Source organism: Schistocerca americana, chromosome X (genome assembly GCF_021461395.2).
Source record: "Schistocerca americana isolate TAMUIC-IGC-003095 chromosome X, iqSchAmer2.1, whole genome shotgun sequence".
NCBI classification, from domain to species: Eukaryota; Metazoa; Arthropoda; class Insecta; order Orthoptera; family Acrididae; genus Schistocerca; species Schistocerca americana.
Window position 1 is genome coordinate 488,333,939 of NC_060130.1, and position 22,099 is coordinate 488,356,037.

Here is a 22,099-nt window from a genome sequence, read left to right on the forward strand (position 1 = left end):
TGGATATTGAATCATCTGATCATAACCCTAAGTGATTGTTGGAATTAAACAAATAATGGCCAAAATTGTCTATTTCTCAGCACATGAATCCCATCAACAATGCCTTTCTAGTTCATGAAATCGAAGAGTTCTGGTTAAAAATTTTTCTATGGGGTGTTAACAATATCATTTAGAAGTTTCAGTAAAGTACTGGTATCTATAGCAAAGGAGTTAAGAATAATAAATTAAACTTTTGAAAAGTACACAAAGTCAGTCTCATTTAATTCAGAATAACAAAACTAAATTCTGAGTAACAAAATTAAATAGCTCTTTGAATAACAAGGTAGTACACCAAATCATGAATTGTAGAAACAATAGTGCACAGTAATGTTTTGCAACAAATGATGCTATGGGAGTCAAATGCCACATTTTCTCTAGATTTTTACAAGAAATTTATCTCCCATAACAGTTACAAAAGTTTGGCACAGTTTACAACATACTGTTATTACAGACACTGACAATATGAAATAAATACTGACACATTATAACAGAGATAAATATCATGAAAAAATGTTTTCCACCATATGTGGAGCAGACACCATTATCTGCATTTAGTAGCAAAGTCCTGGGTAGTTTGTTGGTAGTTGTGATAAAACTTCTCCTGAAAGTTTCTTGTATTCCTGTGACATCAGCTCATGTGTTGTCTGAACCAGTGAATCAATGTCTTCAGGTTTTAAACCAGCTGTTGGTATTGGAGGCAATGTCTTTATGATGACACGACCTGAAATATTTTTCAGAAAAATGTAATATGGCAAAAAGGAAAGTACCATTACTAAATAATTTTATCAAACAGTTAATCATTATTTTTCAGTGTAAGCTTGATTTTACAATTCAAAGCAAGAAGCTGAAGTAAAGATTTGTTTCTACAACAACTAATTAGTTGATACAGTGATGGAAGAGTGTGACACTAACATTAGAATCAGTACTTTAAGAATAATGATTTATTTGTCTCAAATTTGGAAAGGAAGTGCTCATATCCTTAATAAAGCAACAAGTAGGAGTGGTTCTGGATGTTACATGTGACATATGGTGACATGAAATATGGTTAATTAGAAGGGTAGTAATTAATGAACTTGCAGAGTGAATGCTCAACAGATACAATTTACAATATTTTGTGATATCAGTTTGATTTGTTTAATTAATGATGGTACATAAGTATTTTCTAATATGCTAAAGAGGTTCTTCTGATTGATTACCACACAGAAGATACAGCAATAACTGACAGATATGACACATGCCTTCAGGGATAACTGAATAGAAAACATGAGGTCTGGATTGCTTTCAACACAACATTTTATCACACCAACAAAGATTTTTTGACAATCAAAAACTAAAGGATCAACATTATGAACCACTCTATTACCAGATTTCTGCCTATTAATACAAATGATTACAGTTTCAGAAAGATCCTAGAATGGCAGTTGAGGAATTGAATCTAGTCACTGGGTAAAAGGTGGCAAAATAAATTTAATTACTGTTAATACAGTAATTTTCAATTAAGCTCTCACACTTCCATCCCATTACAGATGGACAAATACACAAGTTTTATGTATAGATTTCGTTGACTGCTTTAATTCAGTTGATCCACAACTTTATACAGCTTTGATCTTCTGAAATGTCACACCAGCAATTTAAGCCTCTATTGACAGTCTACTCTCTTGATAATCTCCCGCCTAACTTGTGAAAAAGAATCTGCTCTCTGACTCATTGTAGTGCAGCACATTCATGTTATGAGAATGATCCAAATCCACAACTGTCCATTAACAACTCTGTTAATTTTTATTTACCTTATGCACTGAATCCTACATGATCACTGATCTGTTTTTTGGACTCCTTCTACTTGCTAATGGAATTTCTTTGGACAATCTTCCTGTCCACACTATACTTTACTTCCACAAGATCCAAAGCTATATATTACACTCTAACATGAAAAAAGGCACACCATGAAGGAGTTAGGCTAATGGGTCTGAAATTGTTAGATGTTATGTACTTGTACAGAAAAACAAATTATTACAATTTCAGAAACATTGGATGATTTATTCGAGAGAAAAATCTTCACAAATTGAGCAAGTCAATAGTGCATTGGTCCACCTCTGGGCCTTATGCCTGCAGTTATTTGGCTAGGCACAGATTTACAAAGTTGAGGGATATCATGCCAAATTCTGTCCACATGGTGGTGGTGGTGGGTGTTGGGAAGTTTAAGGGGGGCTAAACAGCTAAGGTCATCAGTCCCCCATTCCAAAAACAGGCGAGACATTAAGGCGCGGAGCAGATAAAACCCCAAGGGGAAGGATACTCCCCCCCAGGCCCTAAAAGAACACAAATGCGGTAACGAACACAACAGACACGAAGAGGACAGATGAACACCAGACAAAAAGAAACAGAAGAAAAGAAGACGGCCGGAGACTGGTTGACTGACCACGACTACAAAAAAGGGAAAGAGTCAACCAACCGACTACACACTAAAATCTGCAACCAAAAACGAGAGACTCGAGGACTAGAGACACACACAAAGGGAAAGCAGCAGGACACCCCTAAATGGAACCATTAAAGGAACTACCATGGATAAAATGTAAAACATTGTCAGCCATGGAGGCATCGTCGCATAAAATCAAAGGCAAGGTGCCCGGGAGATTAAAAGACTGCCGAAGGGTGCGCAGTCGGGGACACTCCAATAAAATGTGGGCGACCGTCAGCCGGGACCCACACTAACACAGGGGGGGGGGGGGGGGGGGTCCTCCTGGCGCAAAAGATGGCCGTGCGTCAGGTATGTATGGCCGATGCGCAGCCGACACAGGATAACAGAGTCCCTGCGAGAAGACCGCAGGGAGGAGCGCCACACATCGGTCGTCTCCTTGACAGCCCGCAGTTTATTAGGCGCCGTCATGCCTCGCCACTCAGCAGACCACACCCCAAGCACCTTACGGCGCAACACCAGCTACTGATCGCGAACTGTGAGGCCGATCTCCAAAGCTGGGGCGTCGATCGCCCCTTTGGCCAGCCTGTCAACACGTTCGTTCCCCGGTATGCCAACATGACCTGTCGTCCAAACCAAGACCACCGAACGACCAGAACGGGCAATGGCGGAAACAGACTCCTGAATAGAGGACACCAGAGGAGAAGAGGGATAGCAGCGGTCGATGGCCTGAAGGCTGCTCAGGGAGTCACTGCAGATGACGATGGACCTACCTGAGCAGAAACGCATATGTTCAAGAGCACGTAAGATGGCCACCAGCTCTGCAGTAAAAATACTGCAGCCAGCCGGCAAGGAGCATTGCTCAACATGGGCAGCATGAGCAAAAGCGTAGGCAGTGCGACCATCAACCAGGGAACCATCAGTGTAGACAGGCTCACAGCCCGGAAATGAGGCGAGGAGCGCAAGAAAACGGCGACGGAGGGCCACAGGCGGAACCGAGTCCTTGGGTCCCTGCACCAAGTCCAGACGGACGGACGGCCCGGGCAAATACCAGGGAGGCATAGGTGCACGGACCCGGAAGGGAGGCAGAAGAGGGAATGACCCCAGTTCCGACAGCAGGGACCGGATGCGGACAGCTACGGAAAGCCCAGACCTAGGTCGCCGTTCGGGCAGATGGAGGACCATGGCAGGGAAAAGCAGGCGACGATTGGGATGGCCTGGCGAGCAATGCACGTGGACAGCATAGTCGGCGAGCAGACGATGGCGGCGAATCCGCAGCGGGGGAACCCCGGCCTCCACCAGTAGACTATCCACGGGGCTAGTGCGAAAAGCGCCAGTGGCAAGCCGAACCCCACAGTGGTGTATGGGGTCCAATAACTTCAACACTGAGGGTGACGCAGACCCATAGGCCAGGCTCCCATAATCAAGCCGGGACTGCACAAGGACTCTGTACAATTGCAGCAGCGTGCAGTGATCTGCACCCCAAGACATGTGGCTAAGGCAGCGGAGGGCGTTGAGATGCCGCCAGCATTTTTGCTTCAGCTGAGTAACATGAGGAACCCATGTGAGCCGGGCATCAAACACGAGTCCCAAGAAGCGGCAAGTGTCCACCACTTCAAGCAGGTGGCCGTAGAGGTAAAGTTCAGGATGAGGGTGGACCGTCCGACGCCTGCAGAAGTGCATAACTCGAGTCTTGGGTGCACAGAACTGAAAACCATGAGTCAGAGCCCATGATGCTGCCTTGCGAACGGCGACTTGCAGCCTGCGGTCGGCAACTCCCGTAGTCGTGGAGCTAAATGAGATGCAGAAGTCGTCGGGATACAAAGAAGGAGACACCGACGACCCCACTGCTGCAGCCAGACCATTAATGGCCACTAGAAATAAGGAGACGCTCAACACTGAGCCCTGCGGGACCCCATTTTCCTGTATATAAGATGAACTAGAGGTGGCACCAACTTGCACCCGGAAAGAGCGGCGCAATAAAAAGCTTTGAAGAAAAGCCGGGAGCCGACCACGAAGACCCCACTCATGCAACGTGGCGAGGATGTGATGCCTCTGTGTGGTGTCATACGCCTTCCGCAGATCGAAAAATACAGCAACGAGATGCTGACGTCGGGCAAAGGCCGTACGGACAGCAGATTCCAGCCGCACCAAATTGTCCACTGCAGACCGGCCCCGACGGAAGCCACCCTGGGATGGAGCGAGGAGACCGCGCGACTCAAGGACCCAACACAAACGCCGCCCCACCATACGTTCGAGCAATTTGCACAAAACGTTGGTGAGGGTAATGGGACGATAGCTGTCCACCGCCAGTGGGTCCGCACCGGGCTTCAAGATGGGGACAATAACACCCTCTCGCCATTGCGACGGGAACACGCCTTCGCTCCAAATGCGATTAAATATCGCGAGAATGTGTCTCTGGCAGTCCCTGGAGAGATGCTTCAGCATCTGCGCGTGGATGCAGTCTGGGCCTGGTGCTGTATCAGGGCAATCGGCGAGGGCAGCGAGGAATTCCCTCTCGCTGAAAGGAGCATTGTATGTTTCAGAATGACACGTGTGGAATGAGAACGGCGTCCGCTCGGCTCGCTCCTTTAGAGAGCGAAAGGCGGGGGGATAAGATGCAGTCGCAGAGCTCTGAGCAAAGTGCGCGGCAAGCCGTTCAGCAATGGCGGCAGCGTCCGTGCAGACAGCGCCGTCCAAGGAGGGCCCAGGGACACCCATAGGGGTCTGATATCCATAAATCCGCCGGATCCGGGACCACACGAGTGAGGGGGAGACATGGGAGCCCAAGGATGAGACATACCTCTCCCAGCACTCCTGCTTACGCCGTGCAATAAGACGATGGGCCAAGGCACGGAGCCTCTTAAAGGCGATGAGGGTCTCGAGAGACGGGTGCCGCCTATGACGCTGGAGAGCCCGCCGACGGTCGCGAATAGCCTCAGCAATCTCCGGCGACCACCAGGGTACAGCCTTCCTCCGAGGGAGGCCAGAAGATTAGGGGATGGCAGCCTCAGCCGCTGAAATGATGGACGTGGTTAAAACACGGACCACCTCGTCAATGTCACCCTGTGGGGGAGACTCAATGGCAACACTGAAATGCGTGGGAGCACCGGTGTTCAAGAGGCTAAGGTCGAGCTGAGCCAACAAATGCTCCACGGCCCGACCGCGGTCATCAGAGACAGTCCCACCCCATAGAGGGTTGTGGGCATTGAAATCGCCCAGAAGCAGCAATGGTGGCGGGAGTTGAGCCAGCAGCGCAGCCAAGACATGTCGGGGGAGCTCCCCATCCGGAGGAATGTAAACAGAGCAAACAGTAATACCCGGCGAGAGCTCAACCCTGGCAGCAACTGCCTCTAAAGGCGTCTGAAGGGGTACTGGCGAGCTACAGACAGAGTGGTGAACAAAGAGGCGAACCCCACCTGACGCTCGTTGACAGGCAGCACGGTTCTTATAGTATCCCCGATAACCGCGAAGGGCGGGGGTCCGCAGTGCAGGAAACCAAGTTTCCTGCAGAGCAATGCAGAGAACAGGGGAATCACTCAGAAGCATCCGGAGCTCAGGCAGGTGGCGGAAATAGCCGCCGCAGTTCCATTGGAGAATGGAAGCAGGAAGGGACTGGGAGGGCGTGAATGCGACTAAGAGGCAGACAGCGCTTCAGAGCCAACTGCCGCCACTGGGGGAGAGTCAGCTGAGTCCATAGGAGAGGCCCCCAAGGGTTCCGTGAGGGCGAGATCCGGGGCAGAGGCGAGGATCTCCACCTCATCCCCGGAGCCAGGACTATGTACAGCAGGCGGTGCTGAAACCGCCGGAACGTCCGTCTTCTTGGACACATGCCGTTCCTTCTTCTCACGTCGGCCCTTAGGGTGAGAGGGCTGGGAGAGCTTCTCTGAAGGAGTGTCGGAGGCTGACGACGACGCAGAAGCCCTACGACCAGCAGGTGGCGGAACCTTCAGCCACTGGCTGACATCTGGCTGGGAAGGAGAAGAAACGGAGGAAGGGAGAGCCCCGAGGGACCCCTTCCGCGAGAGAGGAACCGGCGGAGGCAACGCCGGCGGAGAAGGAGGGGGAGGAATCGAGCCTCCCAGTTGTGGAGCAGATGTCACTCCCGAAGCAAGCATGGGGGGAGCGACAGAAGAGGGTTTGCCCCCAACTGCTAAGGGGGCAACAGAGGAAGGCTTGCCCCCAGACACGAGGGGGGCAGACAGAGATACATGGCCCCGAGGGCCCACTGAAGGCGGCACAGATGAGGCGACAACCGTCGCTCGCGTGGGCGACGATAACGTGGCTGCAGCATAAGATGGTCGAATGGAAGCAGGATACAACCTTTCATATTTCAGTTTTGCCTCTCGATAAGTAAGCCGGTCCAGGGTCTTAAATTCCATGATCTTCCGCTACTTATGAAGAACGGGGCAATCCAGCGAGCATGGAGAGTGGTGCTCCCCACAGTTGACACATACAGGCAGAGGCGCACATGGAGAATCGGGATGAGAGGGGCGTCCGCAATCTCGACATGTAGCGCTGGATGGGCAACGGGAGGACATATGCCCAAACTTCCAGCACGGGAAGCACCGCATCGGGGGAGGGACGTATGGCTTCAAGTCGCAACGGTAAACCATCACCTTGACCTTCTCGGGCAAGACATCACCCTCGAAGGCCAAGATAAAGGCACCGGTGGCCACCCTGTTAGCCTTGGGCCCTCTACGTACACGACGGACAAAATGGACACCACGTCGTTCCAAGTCGGCTCTCAGCTCGTCATCGGATTGTAACAAGAGGTCACGATGGTAAATAATCCCCTGGACCATATTTAAGCTACTGTGGGGAGTGACGGTAACAGGGACGTCACCCAGCTTATCGCACAAGAGCAACGCTCGTGACTGGGCTGGGGAGGACGTCTTGAGGAGGATGGACCCATTCCTCATTTTAGACAACCCCGCCACTTCCCCAAACTTATCCTCCAGGTGTTCCACAAAAAACAGAGGGTTCGTCATAAGAAAGGAGTCACCATCAGTCCTGCTGCAGACAAGGTATTGCGGTACGTAAGGCTCCCGCTTGGCACTAGATTGGCGTCCCTCCCATGGTGCAGCCAACAAGGGGAACGACTGAGGGTCATATTGTGCAGCATCAAAGTCGACTCTACCACGCTTAGAGACGCTGGTGGCCGTGCGACCACCAGCTTGGTGTGATTTATTGCGCTTCATTGCGCCACATCCGCCCAGATGCCACCTACTCCGAACGAGGGCTCTCCCCAAGGGCGCCACCCAGCCAAAGCAACGGGTACCTGGCTGATATCCCGTTGCCTGTAGTCCCCGTGCCCCAGACAAGATGGGCACATACTCCTGGGCATGCATGAGGAGGAAACAGCTCTGGCATCTGTAGTGCGATCCCTGCGTTGTCAGGGGGCTACCACCAAGAGGGTACATGACGACCCCACCACAACGGACTGGCTACCGTGCTGGATTGTAGGTGTTGGAAGGGTCCACAGTTGTCGTAGGCGCTAAGAAGAAGAGTGCGCACAAGGCGAGAAGGAGACAACCCAGAAGATGTTGGGCGTAGTCCCCCCCACACGACAATAGGTAACATGCAAGATGGTGGAGCATGATGGACCAATAGAAAAACACCACGTAAGGTGTCCTTCCCCAAATGGCACGCACTAACAACGGAAATTTGGAAAAAAAAAAAAGGAGGTCAAACCCAAGAGGGGACCATCACAGAAGGCCAAAACGTTTGAGACTCCTTTTAGTCGCCTCTTACGACAGGCAGGAATACCGCGGGCCTATTCTTACCCCCGAATCCGCAGGGGGCACTCTGTCCACATGGTGAGTTAGATCATCAAAATTCCAGTAGAAACTCCATTCATAGCAACATCCGGTTCACCATGGAAATAGAGAAAAATGGTTGTTTGCCTTTCTTGGTTGTCCTGGTTCGAAGGAAGAATGATGGTTCTCTAGGGCATTCAGTTCACCAGAAGCCCACTCATACTGATTTGTACCTGCAAGCATCAAGTTGCCATCACCCATCGCAAACCATAAGTGTGCTTAAAACACTTGTTCATGGAGTTCATACTGTCTCAGATCTAGATAGCTTACCTCAAGAACTCACCCATCTGAAGACAGTATTCAGTGAAAATGGGTATTCGATCTTGCAGATTAACAGACACTAACAGTTAAAACTAAGAAGCAGGAAGTGGATAAAGAGTAGAACATGCTGCAACAATCTTTAGCTTTTCTTCCTTTCGTTGGCAACACTTCATTTAAAATAGCAAGAATCCTCCGAAAATTTCAGGTAAAAATGGTTTTCCGCCCACCATCGAAGATGGAGGACCTTGTGGGATCAGTTAAGGACAATATGTTACTATGAAAGGCCAGAATTTACAAGATACCATGCCAATGCGGTATGGCTTACGTAGGTCAAACCACACGCACTGTGAAAGAATGCTGCTCTAAACATCAACATTACACCCGCCTTTTGCAGCCAAGCAAGTCTGTTATTGTTGAACATTGTATTTCTACTGGACATTCAATGGAGTATGAGAAAACAAGGATTTTGTGCACAGCAATGTCTTTCGGGGAGTCCATTATTAAAGAATCCGTAGAAATATGACTGGCAGAAAACCTGTTGAACCAAGACAGTGACTACCAGCTGAACAGTGCATGGAACCCCATTATCTCCATGATTTGCTCTAATTGAAGACGACAGAGTGCACCGACAGCCCCGGCAAACAGCAACGCAGAGGGTGACCGAGTTCCGCTATTCCACCAGCAAGGGCACTACCGGCGGGCAGTATGGTCCATCTATCAAGTTTTGATGCATGCGCAGAATAGTTACAGCGTGCTATATATTCCAGAATGGCGGAGGTTTTTGCCAGTCTGCGACGGCTCACCTGAAGATGACTGGCAGGTTCCAGTTGTGCGAGGTATTGAATGATGACCGGCTGCAAGCCCAAAATTTGTTTGAACGAAGAAACTGTTTCATTGTCAGTAAAACATATATTGTTCTAAAATTATCATAAGAACTGTACTACAGAAATTGTTACAAAATATTAACATCAACAAATTAAAATATCAACTGATTAAAATCATCTGTAGCGTAACATCATACACTGTCTTGGTTTTCTCTCTTCTGGAAGTCATTTGTTTAACAATTATTTCTGCAACAATTAGTTGATAGTGTGAACTGAAAGTTTTTCAAAACATTAGTGATTTGAGCCATTTTTGGTGTGGTTCAAGTGCTTAAATTTTGTTTGTGTATACTTTGGACTTTGTGTTACATGCCCTATGTTCTCTTGTCATGGCTGTGTATGGTTATTCACTGATTTGCAGCTAGGCAGGAACGGCTGTACAAATCACTTCTTTAAGTGGTTCTTCATGTGGCTAAAATGAGTATCTTTAACATTTTTAAAAAAATATCTGAAGTGCACCTTAGTAGCTAAAAATTTTGCAGTGCATTTCTTGTGGTGTATTCTTCCAGTGTGAAAAATTTCTGGATAGGTTTGAGCATGTCAAATTCGAGAACTTGCTTGAAGGACTTCAGATTCCCCCCCCCCCCCCCCCCTCCCTCTCCAAATAATGGGATATTGTTCTATACGTTTATGTATTTTAAAAGATTATGGAAACTTCCCGTTTTCCTCAGGTGTAACTGCTTCCTCTGCTGTGTCTAACAGGGTGTCAGTTTAGGATCTCTATCTACCATGTATTTCTTAAGTATTCCCTGTTGCTAGACCCTTCTTCAATCTTATTATTTTATGTTCTGCATTTTATTTGTAACCTCCTTATGTTTTTTCCCCCCTCTGTCCTCATTATGTGAAGAGTCTACTGTTTGTCGGTAAGCTTAATGTGTTCAGAAGTGTGGAGACATTCCTATACATATTTTGTTTATGTCCTTGTGCCTGAGAATCTTTGAAATTGTATTGTGTATTCAAACATCAAATATGTTTCCAGACTGAAACTTCCATTATGAAGTTGAATGCATGAGGTGTGGCCATAAAATAACAGGACTGATGCTGCGACAGAGTAAATACATTTGTGTCAAAGATGAATACTCAATAGCTGTTAAGCATGAAGCCTTCTCAGTCAGATGCAGTATCTCTGGTGTCTGTAGACAAATTAATGTGGCAGTGGCCTTTGTTTGTGTAAGAGCTGTAGTTTTTTTTTTTTTTGTCAGAAAAATGATAAGTGTAATAATAGAGCTATGAACTGTTTTAAATTTCACATGAAACTTGGAAAAACTGCTAATAAAACCTATCTTTTACTGAAAGAAGTGTGTGCCAAAGACTGCATATCATGTATAGCAATTTGTGAGTAGTTCAAGTTTCTCTAAGATGGCTGAAAAGATATTGAAGGTGACTCACACCCAGGATACCCTTCAATATCAAAAACAGATGAAAATATCAAAAAGGTAGGTAATCTGATTTAATGTGACCATTAGCTCAGTATTCAATTCATTGCTGAAACTGTATGAATTGACAAAGAATGTGTTCAAATGTGTGTGAATTCCTAAGGGACCAAACTGCTGAGGTCATCAGTCCCTAGACTTGCACACTACTTAAACTAACTTATGCTAAGAACAACACACACACAGCCATGCCCGAGGGAGGACTCGAACCTTCGGTAGGAGGGCCCACACAGTCCGCAACATGTCGCCTCAAACTGCACAGCCACTCCACACAGCAAAGAATGTGTAAGGCGAGCCTTACATAACCAGTTTAAAATAAATCAACTGTATGTGAAATTGTCTTGACTGAACAAAAAGAAGCTTGTGAAAATACTTGTACTGACACTTTGAATATCATTGAAACTGATCCTAATTTCATGCCAAGAGTGATAACATGTGACACATCTTAGTTTTTCACTTATGATCCAGAAACTAGATGCCACTACATGAACTAGAAGGTCTAACTTCACTGAAGATAAAAAATCTCAAATGAGGAAATTGAGACTCAAAACGATGATGATAATTTTTTTCAATATTCATGGAAATGTATATCTCCACTGGGTTCCTGAAAGCCAAACTATTAATCAACATTACTAACTTGAGGCTTTTGCTGAACTCCATGAGGAAATAAGAAAAAAAAGACCCAAATTTTGGAAAAACAAGTCATAGGTTCTGCATGAAGTTAAAGCATCGGCTCATAGGGCGTTGTCTATTGAAAGGTTTCTAGAGAAGTAAAGCATTCCAGTGTTAGGCCACCCACCTTATTGGCCTGATCCAGCACCATGTGACTTATCTATTCCGCAAGGTCAAATCTGTATTAAAAGGAACACGATTTTAGTCTGTTGAAGCAGCTAAAGGAAAAACAGCATGCCTCATCAAGGAGCTCACAGAGGAAGGTTTCCAGCACTGTTCCCATTAATGGAAAATTTACATGTAGCATTACAGAGATAGAGGAGGTGAGTGTATTGAAGGTGACAAAAACTAAATTTGAACACTGATCAGACAGATCATTATGACCACCAACCTACTATTGATATAAACCCATCCAGGCAATAGCAGTGTCATCTGGCGAGGAATAACTGTTTGTAAGACACACAAATACTGTGTGTAGTATCAGTGAGTTATCTGTCCATGTGTAGAATGGGAACGGCAAGTAATCTATCTGAGTTTGATTGAGGGCAGATTGTGATGGCTTGGCTTGGGATGCGCATTTTGGAAAATGCACAAATTGTCAGGTGTTCAGGGAATGCTGTGGTGAGTGTTTTCAACACTGGGAAAAACAAGTGAAATCATGTCCAGACATCATGGGGCTGGGTAGCCACCCTCATTACAGCTGTCAGACATCATAGGCTGGGTGAACTGGTAAAACAGGGCAGGAGGCAAATTGTGCCGGAACTAACATCAGATTATAATGCTGGTCACAGTACAAGTGCACTGAACACTCTTAACGATGGACCTCCACAGCTGATGATGATCATGTTTCCCGATGGCAGTTGTATTTTTCAACAAGATAATGCATTAAGTCACAAGGCCAGGATTGTGATGGAGTGGTTCAACGAACACAGTGGCAAATTTCAATTGATGTGCTGGCCCCACAACACACCAGATCTTAACCCAACCAAACACATCTATGATGTGATTGAACATAGCATCATCCCCCCCTCCCTCCCCCCCCCCCCCCCCCCGGCCCTCCATGGAATTTACTCCATCCAGCGATCTACCAAGGCCTTATTGCTTCCATATCATGATGTGTTGCTGCTATTATACATGTCAAAGGTGGCCATACTGGCTATGAGGTAGGTGATCATAATGTTCTGGCTGATCTGTGTGTATTTGAAATAAAATGTCTTTTAGAGCAATAGTCCCATTATTTTATAGCCACACCTTCAATATTGCAATGAAACTTTCAAACAGATTAAATCAGTGCACCTGATCAGAACATAGAGCTGCATCTTTGACTTTCATGTACAACACTTTGCACCAGGCTACTTCATCTCTGCCCTATAGTATGCAGGTGCTCGGAGAACCTGCAGCTCATCCACAGGGTAGGCAAGGTGGTAGGCTTCCTGCTAGCTGGCCCTATATCATCATGTTCCTGCCTTGTTCTGTCCTATGTAGATAGCCTTTTTGACTTGACATAATTAGTCTTTTAAATAACTTAAATATTGCCACAGGCTATCAAGTACACAGCGTGACATAGTGCTTAGCATTTCTGGTTAGTGTACTATGGGTCACCACTTCAAACTTGACTACCAGCAATTATTTGTATTTAGTATTTGTCATTGATGGAATGTCCTTGAAATATCTTGTGTTTATAATCACTGCATATTATAGAATATTTGGTGTTTGTATAAATAGCTGCACAGGAGTTCAGTTCTTTTCTGGCTGTATGTTGGTTTCAGTGATAAATGTGCTTTTAGTTCTAAGTGCTGTGCTTCATTGACAACTCTGATTTCGTATTTGGTCTTGATTGTGGTTTCAAAATGACATTATGTGAGGAGATGCCAGGTACTTCAAGACATCTACATCATCATCATTATCATCATCATCATGGCTCTAATTATGCAATGTAAAAGCTGTCACCTATGTGGACAGGAACTGAAATGCAAGCAGTACATTGTTCCCATGGTCCACATATTCTGGAGACCAATGGATTCCAAGCCAGTACTAAGTCAGATGCACATCAGGAATCCATCAGTGTTTTCTGGAGATGCCGGCCTAGACCTGATGAAATGGCTAAAAGGATTTGACTGAGTCACCAAATGCAACAGATGGGATGGCATGATCACTTTTGTCAATGTGTACTTCTTTTTGGACAGTACAGCTCAGCAGTGGTTCAAAAGCAGTGAACTGAAGCTCAATAGCTAGGGCAAATTCCAGGCCAAACTGAACAAAACATTTGACAACAATCAGCAGAAACTCCATTCAGCAGAAGAAAAACTGAAGAGCAGGGTTCAACATCACGATGAAATGACACAGTCATACAAATAGAATTTTTGGCCCTTTGCAACATTGTGAATCCAAATATGACAGAATCTGACAGAATCTCACATTTTACGGAAGGAGTCACAGAAGACAAGTACCAAGCAACTGTGAAAACCATGGGAGACTTAACGGAGGAGAAACTGACCTGAGGAGAATTCCAATTAATTAATGGAACAATGTTTAAGAGGAACTATGATCCAGGCCCTTCTGGTAAATGATGTCACAACAGCAGAAGAATTCATCAAGTGAATCTTGCATATTGAGGAAACAACAGAAGAATTCATCAACTGAAGCCTGCACATTGAGGAAATACAACAGAAAAAGAATTGGATGAGGGAGGTATGAGCCACTCCCAAATGTGGTCCCTGTCACAGCTGTTGAAGATCGTCATCACCTCACTTTTCACATACATCAGCTAGTGACAGAAGAGATGCAGCAGTATATAGCAGCCAGAAATGTTGGACTGAATACAAAAGGGATAGTGGTTATTAGCACTCACCCCATATGTCATCAGGTAATAAAGAATTTTGAAGATGAGGTGCTTCGATCTCTGGTACCAACTTCTCTACAAAGTAAAATGCCCCAGAGAAGAACAGACATTTGGAGGACGGAGGACAACATGCTGATCTGTTTTCATTGTGGATCTCCTGGACATGCTGTGCACTACTACAGGAAAATAAGACAAGTTCTTAATGACTGTTATGCCACAGGGTGCCAGTTATCAGTACAGTCCTATTCACACCAGTCCACCACAGACCATTATAGTCAACCAGTGTCATGAAGCTCATAGCTATACCCTGGATGAGGTGAATCCCCAACACACAGTAGCTGTTTCCCATCACTATACAGAGGTACAAGCTGCTCACCAAGCTGCCAAATTCAAGAAAACTGAGTGAGGCAGTGATCCATGGAGATGAGGCTGCCATGGATGAAACTCCTCTGTGGACAACAGTCACCAAGATGTGAGGACATCAAATTGATGGTATTGTCAATGGCCAACCTGTCTGGGCAATAGTCAGTTGAAAGGCTTATTTTTCTGTAATACTGGATGCTTATCACTGTCAGATAAAGAATAATATGTTCCATGATGCAAAAGTGATTTCACTGATGGTTGTAAATGGAAAATATGTAAAGCCAACAGGAACACATATTGCAAGAATAACTATCAATGATGGAATGCAGCCTTTCAAATTTGCTGTTTTAGCAGAATGCAGTCATAACGTTATTCTCAGATGGGACTTCTTGCAGGGATCACAATCAATCACAGACTGGGGAAGATCAGAGCTCCAGACTATAAAAGCTACTCCAGCTAGCACATATAACAAAGGCAGCTTTGGGTGACTGTTTACCATTGAAGACATTGTTATCCTGCCATCATCAACAAGATGAGTTGCAGCTATCAACTGTCATGCTCAGTTAAACTGTGAAGCTTTTGTTGACTGTAAGATGTTATTCAGGCTTGCAAAAGAAATCACATGCCAGTGATGATCATATGCATTGTAGGTGGTCAAGGAGAATCTTCGATCACTAACTGTCATGAGTGGCAACAACTCATCACTAAAAGTTTCTGCGTATGGACAGCTGAACCAATCCAGCAAGGGCAGCTTAGTGTCAATGATGAAAAATTGTGTTCCACTACCACAAGAGACAATGAAGGGAAAGAAGGTACTATCGAACTGCCTATAGAATCTCACTTGATCTAGGAATAACTTTGGTGAGTGAGACCCATTCTGTGACAATTAATGCATGCTTTCAAATCCAGAGTGGAGAAGAGAAAAACCAAACAACCCATGGTACAATATAGTATCAATGCTGTGGATCATCTAACAGCTAGCCAGCATTCATAAAGAGTGTCACACAATGGATAATTTTGGAGGAAGTGGAGAAGATGCTGCAAGATGAGATCACTGACCCTTCAGGGAGTCCTTGCTCCTCTCTTGAAGTCCTTGTGGAGAAGAAGTATGACACATGGCATTTCTGCATCAACTAGCAATGAAAGAACAAAAGCACAAAGAAAGGTGTCTATTCATTGCTGTGCATTGCTGACACTCTAGACTGCTTCAAGGAGCACAGTATTTCTCAACTATGGGCATGAAGACAGGTTACTGGAAAAGTGAGTATGACAAGGCTGACTGGAAATGACTGCCTTCCTAACTCCTGATGGTCTTTATGAAATCAAAGTTATGTCATTTGGATTATGTAACACTCCAGCCACCTGGACAAACTACTTTGACACCTTAAATGGATGAAATGTATTTGTTAAACCATATTGAACTGTATTCAGATTGAAGGTCTCTGCCTGAGTCCAAAAAAGTGCCTACTCATTGTCCTAGAAATAAAAATTGTGGGGCACCTAATGAATGGCGATGGAATCTGTCACAATCCAGAGAAAATAAGAGCAGTCACAAATTTTCTGACTCCTCAGTATGTTCATGATATGAGAAGCTTTCTCACAATGTTCTTGTACTTATGTTCATTCATAAAGGATTTCTGTACCATGGACTACTGCAGGAAAGTTTTGAATTTTCCTGGAATAAGGCACGAGAAAGATCTTTCCTTGTCTTTGAGGAGGTACTAACATCTTCTGCAATTCTAAAATTGTATGATGAGAATGCCAAGATGGAACTTCATGCCAACACTACTAACTTTGAGAAAGGGGCACTTCTAGTCAAATTCAGGAAGGTGCTGGAAAGGTGATAGCTTCTGCTTCCAGAGTACTCTGCAAGTCTGAGATGAACTATTTTACAACACAGAAAGAGTGCCTTACAGTTATTTGGGTCATTTATTTGGCAAACCGGTCACTGTTGTGATGGGCCACCTTTCTTTCAGCTGGCTGACTAGCCTGAAGGATCCATTAGGCTGACTGGCGAGATGGTCACAGAGACTTCATGAGTACAATGTCTCAGTAGTACATAAAAATGGCACAGACACAAGGATGCTCACTGTCTTTCAAGGAATCCTTTAGTGGAACACAGCAATGTGGATGAAATTTCAGCAGTGCTGCTGAACAGAGGGAAGATCCACTACTGCTGAAAACCATGGAAGACTTAAAGGAGGAGGAACCAATCAAAGGAGAACTCCAATTAGTTAATGGAAAACTCAGAGGAACTATGATCCAATGGGGCAGAAATGGTGCTCATCAACCCAGCTTATCTACAGCTAGTTGCCCAAAATATTTCCACAGTGCTCCAACATCTTTTCACCTTCGCAATGGTGTTTGAGATGCCATAGAAATCTTCACTGTAAGAGCTATGTAGGATTGTGACCACTTTGTATACTGTTTGTAAGGTAACCTGTTTCCTTTAAAAAGATAAGTTATTTAGGTCATGTATGTTGTGGAAAGTACTTCTATAAGTTACATCATTTGGTATGGAGGTAGTAGAAGTGTCACACTTAGTGGTACTTACAAATAATTCATTTAATACTTCTGACAATATTGGAGTTTCTTGTCTGTTTTTATGTTTCCCTGCTATTATGTTTATTACCTTATAGGCAGATCTGCATTTGTTGCTGGAATTTTCAATGAAAGCATCATTAGCTCTCTGCTTTGCCATCTCTGTTTCAATCCTGTACTTATTCCCGGATTCTTTGTACCTCTGCTTCAATTCTAGGTTACCAGTTCCAGCCATTTTGTATAGGGCAATGACAGTATTTCTCTGGTCATGCAGTTCAGGTGTGAACTTGCTGTTCTGCTTTCTTTCTGTTTGATGCACCATCTAGTTTCACCTTTTTAGTTACTTGTGGGTAACATCTTTGAACTAAGTTTGTTAGTACGTTAACAAATAAGTTAAAAGTGTTATCATTGTCATCACAGTTATATACTCTACCCCACTTAAGTTCTGATAATTTTTGCCTTAGCTGTGTGTGGCGACTATCGACCAAGTCGCGGGCAATATCTTTGTTTTTGGCAAGCTCTTTGCCCCAGTCTGTGGTCGCGCGTGAAAGTGTACGGACGTGTACCGAGAATTCAGAATGTAAACAACTGTATATGTGTGCTTACGAAAAATAAAAATAGTGTTTATTACATGTGGTGTAGCGTGCATCATTGGAATCGGCAACCCTACCACGCTAAACCCATACTGGTGACCCCGAATTTTGTTCGCGAGTGCTACAACGAAATCTTATACCATCGAGCAGTACACAATGGACCGCTTGCCGCCTGCTACACCGAACACGTGCCAACTAAGTGTTCCAACGGACGCTTCGGCATGGTTTTACAATTATCCACCGGGCGTCCGCAATAGTTCTACGCAGGTTCCGAACACATCGACTAGCTGTACTCAACAGGACAGTGTTTATACAATTCCACAGCCACGTGTTCCGAGTGCTCAACAGCCGACGTAATGTGCTCAAACCCCAGTGACTATGTTTACAGGTTTCCCAAGTGCAAGTGTGAATTTTCCACCCGAATCAGTGACTGTACAAATCAAGCCGGACGCTCAAGACAGGAGAGTTCATATTTCTGCCGGAACTCCGGATTTTGCACCAACCCCCCCTACACCACCAGCGTCCGCTTTACGAGTGTTTCCGACGGCACACGCCGTTCCTGCCGCGTGTGTTCCACAAACATTAGGTGATTTTAACTATTTTAATGCACCTGTAGGGGAGGGGCCCGGAAACTGTATTCCGTCGTTCGCCGCACATCGGTCGACTACGGTCGATTCTACCGCGCCGGTCCATTCTACGCCCGTCGGCGTTACTCCGTTGACCGCTCGATTCGTTGATTTCTCGACCAAGGTCGAGCCAGCCGCGCCTACCATGCCGCGTGCCACTGACAGTGGCGGAAGCTGGTGCACCGCTACTGCACCCGAGACAATTACGTTGCAGAACTATGGACAGGGAGAGACAGTTTCTGATAAACATTTATGTCAAGACTTTCCCACCCGTTGGCCGAAGCTACCACCCCTTCGCAAGGATCACCCACGCACATGGTTTGCCTTGGTCGACCATGTCCTGCAGCTACACGGTGTCGCCGACGACAATTCGAAGTTCCTATGCTTACTGTGTCACCTCCATGACGAACTGGATCTGATCTGCGACATTGTGGCTTCGCCCCCCACTACGGACAAATATGCGTTCGCCCGACGCACCATCCTCGAGCGACTATCCACATCGACAGAGGAAGCTATCCGCCTCATCAGTCAGGAATCGCTGGGATCCAGGTCCCCGTCGCAACTCTGGCGTCATCTCCGCGGTATGATTGACACGCATCACATGCCGGACATTACACTTTGGACCATCTGGTTGCTGAAACTTCCCCCGCAAGTTCAACTTCACCTTCTACATGTAACTTCGGCCCCACTAGATGCCAAACTGAAGATCGCAGACCAGGTTTACAACATTCTGCCCCCCCCCCCCCCCCCCCGCATACCCCCCCAGGTTGCCCTCAGGCCTCAGGGGTTGGCACACCTGCGCGGCAGTTCCCATCCTGCAGTACAGAGTGCGCACGACTCGCTCCACGCATGCGCGCGGAGCCAACGCCGCCTGGCAGCCGCCGCAGTAACTCCTCTCCTACCAGCACTACTGCAGCGTCGCCATCGGAGGGAACTACAAACAAGTCCCCCTCCACTGCCGCTTCGACCTCAACCAGCGCGACGGGCGACGCCACGCGCCACCCCGCTTGGTGTTATTTCCACTCCCGCTTTGGCGACGCGGCCAAGAAATGTCGTTCTCCATGCGCGTTCCCAAACTAATAACGCGACCCAATTCAGGCGCTATGGGCCGCGTTGCACCGCACAGACGCCTATCACTAAATACTTCTTCTCCTCACGTGCCAGGACGCTTGTACGTGAAAGAAGCAGTGTCTTGCCTTTCATTTCTAGTCGACACGGGGGCCGAGGTTAGTGTGATACCTTTGTCCGCAGGTATTAAATTCGAGCTTCAGCCTTGCCCCCCGCTTCGAGCCGCCAATAATTCCCTGATCCGCTCTCATGGAATAACGAATTTAAGCCTTAAACTGCAGGACATTAATACGCCCTTACAGTGGACTTTCGTTATCGCGGATGTGGATGAACCCGTGCTTGGGGTAGATTTTCTCTTAGCCCACGCACTGTCACCCAACCTACAACGAGGTACACTAACCTTTAACTCGGGAGACCGTACCACCGGTTCAGATACCCTACCTCTCTCATCCGAAAGCGCCATTCTGCTGTGTGAGCTAGCGGAAACTGCTGTTGCAGTGCTTTCTCTTAGATCACACAACGCCGAACTTCGGGACAGCAATGGGGCCCTCCGCTTACGCATCGCCGCCGTGCAAGCCAAGCTCACGGACGCGCGTAAGCAGACCGCCCAGCTGTTGCACACGGCCACGCCCCCAACCCCCGCACCACTTCCTCGCACCTGCAGCCGACGCCGCGTGACATTTCTACTGCCGGACGGAAGCTGTACCTGCGACGCTACCAGGTACCCCACCGAGCTCTTCGACAAGGACTACCAGTGGATCACCGCCACTGCTGCTGAACTGCCGGCCTTGGACACACACACGTGTGCATTACAGGTTAGTCACAGTGCAACGGGTGCTGGTCCAGCATCCCCATCGGTGTTCGCGATCAATAACGGTACTGTCCACAGAATAAATACCACAGAAGGCCCACCGGTACGTGCAAAGGCTAGGCGTTTAAATCCGGAAAAACTTAAACACGCTAAAGCTATTGTTCAGGAACTTTTAGATAATAAGACTATCCGCCCTTCTTCTAGTTGTTGGTCATCACCCATTCATTTGGTGCCCAAGAAAGATGACACTTTCCGCCTCTGCGGTGACTATCAGGCGCTTAACGCCAGAACAATTTTAGATAATTATCCCGTCCCAAATATTCAAGACTTTGCTTCCCAGCTGCATGGGGCACAAATTTTCAGTGTAGTCGATTGTCATTAGGCGTACCACCAACTGCCAATGGCACCTGAGGACGTTTAAAAGACCGCTATCATCACCCCGTTCGGGTTGTTCAAGTATTTGTTTATGCCATTCGGCCTTAAAAATGCTGCACAGACGTGGCAACGGTTCATCGACTCGCTGGTTGGAAAACTGGACTTTGCATATGTGTACCTGGACGACTTGTTAATTTTTTCTTCCTCCCTCGAGGAACATGAACAACATTTAAATACAGTGTTCCAACTATTAAAAGCAAACGGTATCGCAGTGAACAATACTAAGTCACAACTCCGCCGCACCAGTGTCACATTTCTGGGCCACAGAGTTTCTGGCGACGGCATCCGCCCCCTAACTGAACGGGTGGAGGCCATTAGTACGGTGCCTTTGCCCAAAGATTTTCAGGGCCTCCGCCGCTTCCTTGGAACGGTAAATTACTACCGTAAACATATTCCCCGCGCCGCCGACATACAAGCCCCACTGACGGATGCCCTCGCAGGAAAAAAACACATCAGGGTCTCGGGCGGTCACGTGGACTCCAGATATGCGTCGCGCATTTGATAATCTAAAGTCAGCCTTACAGACAGCTGTTACGCTTGCTCACCCCATTCCTGATGCTCCCATCTCGCTTACTACAGACGCAAGTGATACAGCAGTGGGGGCAGTACATCAGCAATCCGTGGGTTCTGTTGTACAGCCGCTCAGATTTTTCTCCCACAAACTGACCGCTTCCCAACGTAAATGGTCGACCTTCGACCGGGAACTGTTTGCTATTTACGCTGCTATCAAATATTTCCAAGACGATATCGAAGGTCGCCATCTCGTGGTATTTACCGACCACGAGCCATTGGTTTACGCTTTCCGTAACCCAGGTAAGGACTCATCCCCGAGACGTATTAGGCATACGGACCTTGTATGTCAGTTTATGAATGACATACGTTACGTCAGAGGCGCAGACAATGTCGTCGCTGATTTTCTGTCTCGGGTGTCGGTGTTATCTTCACAACTGGACCTCAGTGAGCTCCCTAAATTGCAGACAGAGGATACTGAACTCGCAGCATTGCGTTCCGATATCAAAACAGGACTCAAACTAGAGTTACGGACACTTCCTGGGTTTTCATCACCCATCTGGTGCGACATTTCAACAGGACGCATACGCCCGGTATCCACGACTTGGCACACCCTGGCATTCGGGCCTCCGCACGTCTGGTATCTGAACGTTTTGTTTGGCCCGGGGTGATAAAACAGTGTCGCAGTTGGGCACGAGCATGTGTGGCTTGTCAGCGCGCAAAAGTAGGACGTCATGCACAGCCCCCCATGGGTACGTTCGATGTGGCAAAAAGAAGATTCCAGCACAT

At 46.6% G+C, this 22,099-nt stretch overlaps 1 protein-coding gene across 3 annotated transcripts in view; it reads right to left on the bottom strand.

Moving 5' to 3' along the window:
• Positions 1 to 230: 230 nt before the first annotated feature.
• The window catches only part of LOC124556701 (1-acyl-sn-glycerol-3-phosphate acyltransferase alpha-like), a 713,163-nt gene continuing 691,294 nt past the window's right edge, over positions 231 to 22,099 (bottom strand). For all 3 annotated transcript variants that reach the window (XM_047130675.1, XM_047130677.1, XM_047130674.1), the window contains one exon: positions 231 to 760. In XM_047130675.1, the coding sequence (XP_046986631.1) occupies positions 591 to 760 (170 nt within the window). In that variant the 3' untranslated portion in view covers positions 231 to 590. The remainder of the gene's footprint in view (positions 761 to 22,099) is intronic.